General features: G+C 35.6%; 1 protein-coding gene across 8 annotated transcripts in view; it reads left to right on the top strand.

Annotated features, from left to right (window-relative positions):
* trpm3 (transient receptor potential cation channel, subfamily M, member 3) overlaps positions 1 to 8,445 on the top strand; it is a 514,307-nt gene extending 505,862 nt beyond the window's left edge. For all 8 annotated transcript variants that reach the window (XM_062025461.1, XM_062025459.1, XM_062025460.1 and 5 more), the window contains one exon: positions 2,313 to 8,445. In XM_062025461.1, the coding sequence (XP_061881445.1) occupies positions 2,313 to 3,900 (1,588 nt within the window). In that variant the 3' untranslated portion in view covers positions 3,901 to 8,445. The remainder of the gene's footprint in view (positions 1 to 2,312) is intronic.
* The last annotated feature ends 4,591 nt before the right edge of the window (positions 8,446 to 13,036 follow it).

Raw genomic sequence — 13,036 nt, 5'->3', positions numbered from 1 at the left:
AGTCTTATATAAGTTTTATAATGAAGGCAACACCTGATGTAAGTGTCTATATTAGCTATATTAGCCTACTATCAAAATTACTTTAAAAGTCTTATATAAGTGTTATAATGAAGGCAACACCTGATGTAAGTGTCTATATTAGCTATATTAGCCTACTATCAAAATGACTTTAAAAGTCTTATACAAGTGTTATAATGAAGGCAACACATGATGTAAGTGTCTATATTAGCTATATTATATATATATATTGGGGCGGTATAGCTCGGTTGGTAGAGCGGCCGTGCCAGCAACTTGAGGGTTGCAGGTTCGATCCCCGCTTCCGCCATCCTAGTCACTGCCGTTGTGTCCTTGGGCAAGACACTTTACCCACCTGCTCCCAGTGCCACCCACACTGGTTTGAATGTAACTTAGATATTGGGTTTCACTATGTAAAGCGCTTTGAGTCACTTGAGAAAAAGCGCTATATAAATGTAATTCACTTCACTTCACTTCACTATATTAGCCTACTATCAAAATGACTTTAAAAGTCTTATACAAGTGTTATAATGAAGGCAACACATGATGTAAGTGTCTATATTAGCTATATTAGCCTACTATCAAAATTACTTTAAAAGTCTTATATAAGTGTTATAATGAAGGCAACACCTGATGTAAGTGTCTATATTAGCTATATTAGCCTACTATCAAAATGACTTTAAAAGTCTTATACAAGTGTTATAATGAAGGCAACACATGATGTAAGTGTCTATATTTGCTATATTAGCCTACTATCAAAATTACTTTAAAAGTCTTATATAAGTGTTATAATGAAGGCAACACCTGATGTAAGTGTCTATATTAGCTATATTAGCCTACTATCAAAATGACTTTAAAAGTCTTATACAAGTGTTATAATGAAGGCAACACATGATGTAAGTGTCTATATTTGCTATATTAGACTACTATCAAAATGACTATGTGTCGCAGGCTTTGTTGACGGAAATGTTGAAATGTAATATTCATCCATCCATCCATTTTATACCGCTTGTCCCTGTTTGGGGTGGCGGGGGGTGCTGGAGCCAATCTCAGCTGCATTCGGGCGGAAGGCGAGGTACACCCTGAATAAGTCGCCACCTCATCGCAGGGCCAATGTAATATTCATTCTACACATTTTTGCAACATTGGAAAACATTAGTAAAACGGAGGCTTCTCAGAGGGTGAGAAACTTCCTGGCATGACTGGCATAGAATGGCCAAAGGTATAGATGCGTGTGTCCAAGTTTAAGAAAATGGCAGGCTGTCTTCTTCTAATGGATTTATTACAATCTTTGCACGCTGGGTAACGTTTGCTGTGGTCTGGAACAACATGGCACACAAACAACTATCTGAATTGCAGCCAATATTACATACAGATAATGTGTCATGAGACATGCAAATATAAATTAAATACACAGTGGACATAAGTAAAGGACATTGAATGAGCTCAAATATACCTACAAACGAGGCATAATGATGCAATATGTACATACAGCTAGCCTAAATATAATGTTAGCATCGATTAGCTTGCAGTCATGCACTGACTAAATATGCCTGGTTAGCACTCCAAAAAGTCAATAACATCAACAAAGCTCACCTTTGTGCATTCACGCACAGTAGAACACGTTTTGTGGACAAAATGAGACAAATAATGAGTGGCATAAAACACGTCTTTCTGTGGCAGCGTCGGAGAAAGTTGTACATGTAAACAAACTACGGTGAGTTCAAGGACCGCCGAAAATTATTGGACAAAATTAGTTTTAATATAAACAGTGGGATTTCTAACAATTAGGATTAGGTTTGTGTCTTCTTTGTCCTACAGAAACCATAGTAAAACAAAAAATATATTTTTTCCCCCATCTTTTTCCATTTTCATACATTTTTGAAAAATCTCCAGGGAGCCACTAGGGCAGCGCTAAAGAGTTGCCGACCCCCGGCTTAAGTATTCCTTAAATTGAGCGAGCAAAACTAGAAAGAATGTCGTAAAAAGGCTAAATAAGTAACACAAAATAGCACTGAGCACAGGAGAGAACTGCTGAGCTGACAAAAAGCACCAGAGATCGATCAGCCCGCCCACAATGGATGTGCTTCCGGGCACAAAATGGCTACTCTGCGAAGCACACAATAGTTCGTACACCAAGACAAAGTTCGTACATCGGCCCATAAATCGAAAAGTGTGTACACTGAAGGGTTTGTAAATGGAAGTTCCGCTGTACAGCACTGGTATGGAAACAGGAGAACAGAACACATCAGTTTGAGAGATTTCGAGGTCCCGTTAAAAACGTCTGTCTCTGTCAGGGTGGAGAACATGGCCATGCGTCTTGAGGAGGTCAACGAAAGAGAACACTTCATGAAGGCCTCGCTGCAGACGGTCGACATCCGCCTGGCGCAAATGGAGGAGCTGATCGGACGAATCGCCGTGGCCTTGGAGCGCGTGACGGGCGTCGAGCGCGGGGAAGTCAACAAAGTCCGATCCCGCACGTCGTCCGACTGCACGGACTCGGCGTACATCCTCCGCCAAGGGGACTGTGCGGACGCCGCCTACATCCTCCGGCAGAGCAGCTTCAACAGCACCGAGGGGAACGCGTACCGTTTGCAGGAGGCACTTGAAGGCACCGCCGAAGGCTCCATGTCCCCGCCCTCCCCCACCGGCATGGCGGCGCGGAGGAGGAGTCATTCGTTTTACGGCGCAGGCGGCCGAGGAGGCGAACGCTGCAGTGGTGCCGAACGAGCCGATAGCTTCTTCAAAGAACGCTCGCTCAGTCTGCATCGAGCCAACAGCTCACAGTCCGTGTCATCGGCAGCCGCCACCAAAGAGTCTAAGCCCCTCCCCCTGGCGACGTTGTCCGTCTCCCAGCAGCACCGCCCGTCGTCGTGTATCGATATTTACGTGTCCACGTCTGAAGAGGTGGGGCCCGCGGAGGTTTTTCTCGATCCTCTGCGCATGGTCCCGCCGCTCCAAAGAGAGGCGTCGTTGCATTCCGACGCCATGGAGACGGTGCTGCCGGGAGGCCGGGACTTCAGCAGCGCCGCCGCCGCCGGCGGTTTGGGTGACAGGCACTCGGAGGGCGGCGCGGCCGTCAGCGGCACCGCCGGAGCCATGTTTGACGACAGCGCGGCGGCGGATTTGTCGCTGTGCTCGTCCCACCTGGCCCCTTGGGACACGGAACCGTCGCCGCCGCCGTCCGCGGGGCCGCTGGAGCGCTCCAAGAGCAGCCGCCTCCTCTCAGCGGTGGGCGCGTCTTTCCTGGAGGAGCCTCCTTTGGTCAAGTCGCACAGCCTCGTGTTCACGCCCAGAGGCTGCTACGGCGGACTGGGGGCGGGCGTCCAGGTGAAGGCGGCGGAGTACACCAGCATCACCGACTGCATCGACATCCGCTGCGTGTCGTCGCCGTACACCCCCGTAGAACGCTCACACTCCCCCGGGGGGTCCACATCCTTCCCCTTCGACAAGCCCTCGGACATTATCTCCTCCCACCCCGAGAGAGAGGCTGAGCTCAGTCACACCGAGTCCGACCCGGAGGACCCAGAGGAGTCCGACGCCCCTCGCCGGGGGACCCTCGGCGGGGCCCCCCTCTGCTCCCCCTACTCCAGGATGGAGCGGGCCAACAGCTGCTCTTCGGACGACTCCCATCCTTCGCTCACGCCGGCCCCTCCGCACCGGAAGAGCCTGTCGGTGAGTGAGAGGATGGAGAGGGGACCGGCTGGTCCGGGGGCAGACAGGGGGCCTGTCCCTGGTGGGCGGGGTCTGGCGGGAACCAGAAACCCCTTCCTCCGGAGCAAAACCGGGGCGCGACCTGACGCAGGCAAGACTGACAGCCTCTCCATGAGGAAGCTGGCGGCTCCGTCGGCGTTTCGCAGCTTTGATAGACAAAACTACACGTGACAACACACACACACACACACACACACACACACACACACACACACACACACACACACACACACACTGCAAGAACCAGAGAAGAGGAGCGCAAAGGGAAAGGGGGGTTGGGGGGGATCTCTGCCCCTTATATCTCAATCTGAACCAGGTGCTGGAGCTCGTGAGCGACTCCCTCCTGCACACCAAAAACCAAACAAAGAGCTACGAATCTCGATTCCGATTCCATCCCTTCTTCTCACGGAACTCCTTCACTCCCTTTCCATGGAAGCTGCGTTCCAGCTGTAGGTCTTCCACCCTCCATCTTGAAACGTGTCCTTGTCTCGCCCGGGCAAGAGCGAAAACGAACGTAAGACTAAGACCAGGAAGTCCGTTTAACGGTAGACTGAAAAACAATGTGAAACGGAGCGACGTACAGTAGGGGAGGGATTCATACGGCCCTCGTTCCTGGGTTTATCTCGCGTGAGGGGACTTTGCAATGCAGTCTGCTGAAAATGATGGAAAAGCGCCACTCTACATGGCAAATGCCAGAAAACCCCATTTAATTTTTTTTTTTAATTGTCACGTTTCATGTGTCAGGTAAACCGTGACCATTTGGGCCATATGGATCCCCTTCCTACTGTAGCTGCTTTATTGTCCAATCACGATGCACTATGTAGTTGGCATGGCAACCCCCTAACTGTCCATCCCTGTTATCCCCTGTAGGCACTGATCAGCATCCGATTAACGAGGCAATTATGTGAACTGTTCTGTCGTCCATGACGAATCTACGAATCTCCGGTTGAAGCTCTCTGCAGTCAAAAGGTGACAACTTTATGGCGCGTAATGTGTCGAGTCAGCAATCTGTGGGTCACATGGCCGCGTGGTAAGAGAGGAAAAACCAGACATTGAAGCTGGGAAGTGGAAGACAACGTAAACGTATTCAGTCACCAAAGAATAATTGGTGTTCCTTGTTCTGGCTCCTTAACATTCAGGTTTTACTTTCACTTTCTTTTATGGATCTGTGGCCAAATTGTCATCCGTTTGCTTTCATTCAAGCATGCAAAGTCAAATTCCACCCACTACAGTCGTCCCTCGCACGAATACGAAGCATATTCTTTGTATTTGTGGCCTAAATTAAGCATTTTAAAGCAAAAATAATGTCTGAACCAGGGGTGTCCAAAGTCCGCAGCTATTTTTTCAACGGCCCGCGGCACATTCTAACAATACTATTAAAAAAAACATATACTAGTGGAGTAAAAGATAATACAGGTGAAATGTAACAGGAAAAATGTTGCAATGTTGGCGCTAATAACACAAAGCTCCTTTCTTTCTTTAAAACTGTCATTGTTCAAAAAATAATAATGAATCAAAATCAATGTTGTTATGAATTGTTGACCGATTAAGAGCTAAAGACGTATAATCGAAGGAATGATCTGAAGTTGATCGAGATACTTAGGTGATAAAAGTAAAAAAAAAAGAAAAAAAGTATGACTTATTTTCAACACTTTTAATGAGTGGGACCCTTTTGGGACTCAAAGAATTTTAGTGTTTTTTTATTTTTCTTTTAACTGTCACTGCTCAAAAAAAACAAAAAATAATTAAAATCAATGTTGTTATGAATGACCTACTTAGAGCTAAAAACTTATAATCGACGGATAAATCTGAAGTTGATCACGATATTTAGGTGATAAAAGTAAAACAATTAAAAAATATGACTTATTTTTAACACTTTTAATGAGTGGGACCCTTTTGGGTCCCCAAGAATTTTAGTGGATTTTTTTTATTTCATTTTAACTCTCATTGCTCAAAAAAAATAAAAATGAATGGAACCCTTGTGGGTCCCCAAGACATGTTTAAGGCTACAATTATTTCACATGAAATATTCCACTTAGAATTTTTTTTCTGGGGAAATTATTGCATATTTTGTGTGTTTACCATACAGTATAAAAAAACATTTTTCTTTGACAAAAAGGGCATAAAACAAACAAATGAAAATGTGAAAATATAATAAGAACTTATAATCGACGGATGGGTCTGAACTTGATTGAGATTCTTAGGTGATTCAAGTAAAAAACAAAAACAAAGTATGACTTATTTTTAATACTTTTAATGAGTGGTACCCTTTTGGGTTCCCAGGAACTTAAATGGGATTTTGTTTGAACTGCCATTACTAAAAAATACAAAAAAATAAAAATCAAAGTGGTTATAAATTATTGACCTATTCAAGGCTCCAATTACTTCACATCAAATATTCCACATTTAATTTTTTTCTGTGTAAATTATTGCATAATGTTTGTTTGCCATATTAAAAAAACTATTATTTGACAAAAAGGGCATAAAACCAACAAATGAAAATGTGAAAATATAATAAGAACAATCGACGGATAGATCTGAAGTTCATCGAGAGACTTAGGTGAAAAAAGTTTTGAAAAAGTATGACTTATTTTTAAAACTTTTATTTATTGGGACCCTTTCGGGTCCCCAGGAACTTAAATGGGATTTTGTTGAAATTACTCAAAAAATAATAATGAATTAAAATCAATGTTGTTATGAATTATTGACCTTTTCAAGGCTCCAATTACTTCACATCAAACATTTCACTTTGATTTTTTTCTGTGGAAATTATTGCATAATTTTTGTTTGCCATACAGTATACAGAAACTATTTTTTGATGAAAAGGACATAAAACCAACACATAAAAATGTGAAAATATAATAAGAATGATCGACGGATAGATCTGAAGTTGATCGAGATACTTAGGTGATAAAAGTTTTTTAGTTTTTTTTTAAGTTGACTTATTTTTAACACTTTAAATGAATAGGACCCTTTTGGGTCCCCAAGAATCTTAGTGTGTTGTTCTTTTAACTGTCATTGCTCAAAAAATAATAATGAATTAAAATCAATGTTGTTACGAATTGTTGATCTATTCAAGGCTCCAATTACTTCACATCAAATGTTCCACTTTATTTATTTTTTCTGTGGAAATTATTGCATATTTTGTGTGTTTACCATACAGTATAAAAATAAGCATTTATCTTTGACAAAAAGGGCATTAAGCAAACAAATGAAGATGTGAAAATATAATAAGAACTTATAATTGACGGATAAATCTGAAGTTGATTGAGATACTTAGGTCATTCAAGTTAAAAAAATAAAAAAAATACTTATTTTTAACACTTTTAATCAGTGGGACATTTTTGGGTCCCCAATAATTTTAGGTTTTTTTTTAAATTATTTTAACTGTCATTACTCAAAAAATAATAATAAGTCAAAATCTAAGTTGTTATGAATTATTGACCTGTTCAAGGCTCCAATTACATCAAATATTCCATTTAGATTTTTTTTCTGTGGAAATTATTGCACAATTTTTGTTTGCCATATAGTATAAAAACACAATTTGTTGACAAAAAGGGCATAAAACCAACAAATGAAAATGTGAAAATATAATAAAAACATATAATCGATGTATAGATCTGAAGTTGATTGAGATACTTGGATGATAAAAGTTTTAAAAAAAAAATAATAATAATTTTAGTGTTTTTTTTCAATTATTTTAACTGTCATTGCTCAAAAAATAATAATGAATTAAAATCACTGTTACGAATGATTGACCTATGTAAGGCTCCAATTACTTCACTTCAAATGTTCCACTTAGATGTTTTTTTCAGGGGAAATTATTGCATGTTTTGTGTTTTGCCATAAAAAGAGAGAATACAACTAATAAATAAATAAAAACTAATAATCAACAGATACATCTGAAGTTGATCTACATACTTAAGTGATGAAAGTTAAAAACAATTAAAAAAAATAAAAATAAGTATGACTTATTTGTAACACTTTCATGAGTGGGACCCTTTTGGATCCCCAATATTTTTTATTTTTTTTAAATGTCATTGTTTAAAAAATAATGAATTTAAATCAATATTATGAATTATTGACATATTTAGGGATCCACTTACTTGACATAAAATATTCAATTTTGAACTTTTTTGTAGAAAAATATTGCATATTTTTTTGTTTTTGACAAAAAAGGGCATAAACCGTTCAATAAAATATATATTTTGTACCTTTTATCGACAAAGAGACCTGAATTTGATCTACAGATTTAAGCATAGAATAATAATAAATGATTTTTTTTTTTTACATTTTTTATGGAGACCCTGAGACCAAACTTGAGGGAGCACTAAAGGTTTAAAAAAAAATCTATGTATTTGTTTTGAAAATGAAAAATATCAAAATGGCCTCGTTTGGGCACCCCTGGTGTAAAGGAACTGAAAATATTAATATTGCAGTAATATTGGCCCCAAGATGAGACTGTGGCTCCTAGAGTCATTTTATTTACTGATAATTAATTACTAATAATAATGAACTAATAATATTACGTCTTCTGTATCGGACTAAAGGGGTGTGATGTGGGTGATATTTCATGTCTACAAAGCGCTCGTATTTAAAAAGTGGTAAACAAAATATTGAATTTACAGAAGTCCCTCAGCTTCCTGGTTTTTCCTGCGTCACATGTCGACTATTAATTCGGCCCCAAAAACATAATTGTGACATGCCTTTTATTTTTTTTAAAACCCAGACTTTTAGATAGTAAATGTTGTATGAAAAGAATGTAATATAACGTAGTACTAAAAACTACAGTAGTTTTATGAAGTAATGTAACAGTAAGCCGTATCTCCGTCCAGCTGCTTCGCCGTCAAACACACCATCAGCAGCTTGTCCTTATTTTCATTGATAAATGTCCCCCCTCTTCGATATTATTTTAACGTCTCTGTCCCGCTTCCCGCTCGGTTCTGCCTGTCAAAATAAAACGGCTCCGTCGGTACTGCGCTAAAGTCTGAGGTCACACACGCCATTTTAACGGGAGCGATACAAATTATTCGACTGAAAAAAATTCAGACAAAAGCAATTTTCATCAAAAAACCCTTAAAAGTCTGGTGATGGTCAGGATAAAGGTGCAGATGCAGGAAGTTGATACACCGTGCACTACGAAGAACTGTCCAGGGACTTGTTATATGTTAATGATGGGGGTGTCCTGATCCGGCATTGATATCTGATATCAATCCGATATCAGCAACAACAACAAAAACAAGTATCGAATGATATCAGCTTGCATCTAAAATCTCCAATATACCAGGAGTCCTGCAGTGTGTTTAGAAAGCTTGAAAGGTAAATATATACATCATCTAGCATGCTAATTTCAGCATACTAAAATGTTAATTGTAACAAAATATATTACTTTGAGGTGTGTACCTGAAAAAATGCTAAGGTTAGTACGCATTAAGCACCAAAATATGACTAAGCTGTATGCATACAAAATTAGCTAAAAAAAATTTAAAAATAAATAAACGGCATGCTAACGTTAGCAATTGTCAAGTAACAAAATATTTGACGCTGAGGCGTAAAATTAGCTAAAAAAAAAAAAATCCAGCCTGCTAATGTGTGCATACTAAAATGCTAACCGTAACTTGCGCCAAGTCCCAAAATACATTACTTTAAGGTGAGTACCTGAAAAAAATAATGTTAGCATCCATCAAGCACTAAAATATGACTGAGGTGTATGCCTACTAAAATTAGCTAAAAAAAAAAGAAGAAAAAAGAAGGCCTACCAATGTTATCATTCGTCAAGTAACAAAATATTTGACGCTGAGGCATACACCTGCAAAATTAGCATAAAAGCAAGCATGCTAACATTAGAATGCTAACGATTGTGCCGCAAACGGCCGCCCTGCTGCACTTTGGACACCTGTGATCCAGACATAAACGTCCTTATGGAACAATTTGGACTATTTGTCAATATCAACAAGTATCAAGACAGAAGCGTATAAGAAAGTATCCAGTAACAAACGTGTCCGCATCGATCAACTTGCTGCGTCACGAGCTTAACTTAATTATTGTGGGCACTAGGGTTCGCCAAAAAACAATTATCACTTCAATTTAATTGGGTTGATTTTGTTCATTCCCCACATGACAAAATAATACAAGCACACGCTGATATCGTACGATATTAACACCAATACTCAAGGCTAGAATATCCGTATCTTATCTGAAGTGAAAAAGTTGTACCGCAAGGGTGTCAAACTCGTTTATTACCGAGGGCCACATCACAGTTATGGCAGCTTGCAACAGTGAATAGAATATAAATATTAATGTGTAAGGATTCGCCTCATGATATTATTACACAATTACAGAAAACAAACATCAGTAGACTGGCAGCTCAGTTGCCAGAATTTTATCGATTAATTTACTGTGTTTTTTTGTTTGTTTTTTACAGTATATTACTGTAAACAGAAAAATGGTACCACTGTTTTTTTACAGTCAAATTCTGGCGACAGTTTTTTACTGTAAAAACCTATAGTTGTTGTTTTTACAGTGTATTATGGTAAACGGAAAAACGCTACCACATTTTTTTACGATAAGATTCTGGTGACTGAGCAGCCTGTTTTTTTTTGGTTTTTTTAAAATTATTAAACGGTACAAGCTGTCATTTTTAAAATGTACATTTTAATGAAAAACTTACTTTGAAATCATAAATCAATTCGATAATTATTTTTCCTTTTATGTAATGTATGTTACGGTTATTTGTTACATTATTAGAAAACATAAAACTCAACAGTTTATCATTTATCATTTATTTTAATAATAAAAATGTAATGTATGATAATACAATATTTGTCACATTGTTAGATATTGAATAAAAATGCACATATTTATTTTTTTAGAAAGACCAAATACATTTATAAAAAAATATAAAGTACTTAATTTTTTTATTTAATTGTTCCTTTTTTTTGTTTTGAAAACGTGTTAAAGAAATAATTATAATAAATGTATATTTTTTGGAAATACCAAATTCATTTTTTTATTTAAATTTTCAATTTTTTATTATTATTATTATTATTTTTAATTTAAACAAATAATTATAATACATATATATTGTTTGGAAATACCAAATACATTCATTATAAAATATAAAGTACTTTTTTTTATTTTTTTCATTATTTCTTGGGGGGGAAATGTGTAAAAAAAATAATTATAATAAATGTATATTTCTTGGAAAGACCAAATACATTGATTAAAATAAATAGAGTACTTTATTTAGATTTGTTTTCCATTGTGTTATTATTTTAATTTTTTTATTTTGAAAAATGTGTAACACAAATAATTTTAATAAATGTATATTTTTTTTGAAAGACCAAATACATTCATAAGAAAATATAAATTACTTTTTTTTTTCTTTTTTTTAAATCTGTAAAAAAAATTATTATGATAAATGTATATTTTTTGGAAAAACCAAATACATTTATAAAAAGATATAAAGTTTTTTTTTTTTTTTTTTTTTTTTTTTTCATTGTTTTATTCTTTTTTAAATTTATTTAGAAAAATGTGTAACAAAAATTATTATAATAAATGTATAGTTTTTTGGAAAGACCAAATACATTTATTAAAAATTTAAAGTAGTTATTTTTTTAACTTTAATTTTCCTTTCCTTTTTTATTTTTATTTTTAAATGTTTGAGAAAAATAATTATAATAAATGTGTATTGTTTGTAAAGACCAAATACATTTATTAAAAAACATAAAGTACTTTCTTTTTTTAATTGTAATTTTCCATTTTTATTTTTTCATTTTGAAAAATGTGTAACAAAAATATTTATAATAAATATATATGTTTTGAAAAGACCAAATACATTTATTAAAAAAAATAAAGTACTTTCTTTTTTTATTTAAATTTTCAATTTTTTATTTAAATTTTTTTCTTTTGAAAAATGTGTAAAAAAATAATAATTATAATAAATGTATATTTTTGAAAATACCAAATACATTTAATAAAAAAACAGTACTTTCTTTTTTTAATTTAAATTTTCCTTTTTTTTTTTCTTTTTTTTTTTTGAAAAATGTGTTTAAAAAAAAAAAAGATAATATATGTAAAGTTTTGGGAAATACCGAATACATTTATTAAAAAATATAAAGTACTTTTCTTCTTTTAATTTTAATTTTCCATTTTTAATTAAAAAAAAAATTATTTTGAAAAATGTGTTAAAAAAATTATTAGAATAAATGTATATTTTTTGGAAAGACTGAATACATTTATTAAAAAATATAAAGTACTTAATTTTTTTAATTTAAATTTTCAGTTTTATTATTATTATTTTTTTATTTTTTTAAATGTTTAACAAAAATAATTATATGAAATGTATATTTTTGGGAAAGACCAAATACATTTATTAAAAAAATATTAAGTATTTTATTTTTTTACTTTAATTTTCCTTTTTTTTTTTTTTTTTTTTTAAATGTGTCAAAAAAATACTTATAATAAATGTATACTTTTTGGAAAGACCAAATACATTTATTAAAATACAAAGTACTTTGTATTTTTAATTTATATTTTCTATTTTTTATTTATTTTTTTAAATTTTGAAATATGTGTAAAAAAATATATATATATAATAAATGTATATTTTTGGGAAAGACCAAATACATTAATTAAAAAACATAAAGTACTTTTTCTTTTCCTTTTTTTTAAATGTGTAACAAAAATAATTATAATAAATAAATATTTTTTGGAAAGACCACATACATCTACTAAAAATTATAATGTAGTTTATTGATGCATATTATTTCCAGTCGGCCACATTAAATGATATCTCTAGAGTTTGACACCTGTGCTGTATCGGGACACCCCTAATGCTGATATTGTTGCGTAAAAAACATATGTAACAATGACCATAGATTTTGTACCGTCCTGGACCAGAATCAAATTCAAATAGAATCATTGTGATCGCAAACACAAATAATGGAATTCCATCCATCCATCTTCTGCCGCCTATCTGAGGTCGGGTCGCGGGGGCAGCAGCCTTAGTAGAGATGCCTAGACTTCCCTCTCCCTAGATACTTCATCCAGCTACTACCAGCCGGAAGACAAAGTCAGGTTAAAAGTTAGATTTTTATACAATTCCACTAAAAAGTCAATTGTTCTTTGGTATGTTTTCAATCTAAAACTAGGAGAAATGAAGGATTGAGTAGCGTGTTGGTAAGAGAGATGTGAGTGGCACACATGTCTAAGTGCCTTCCTAAAACTTATCCCTGGCATGTCAAAGGTCACCTGGCTCGGGTTAGGGGGCAAAGGTCAAAGGTTTGGCTTTAACTGTGTTAAATCG

This window comes from Entelurus aequoreus, linkage group LG17 (assembly GCF_033978785.1).
Source record: "Entelurus aequoreus isolate RoL-2023_Sb linkage group LG17, RoL_Eaeq_v1.1, whole genome shotgun sequence".
Lineage (NCBI taxonomy): Eukaryota > Metazoa > Chordata > Actinopteri > Syngnathiformes > Syngnathidae > Entelurus > Entelurus aequoreus.
Note: the sequence above shows the minus strand (reverse complement) of the source record. Positions and strands in the feature narration are given on the sequence as shown.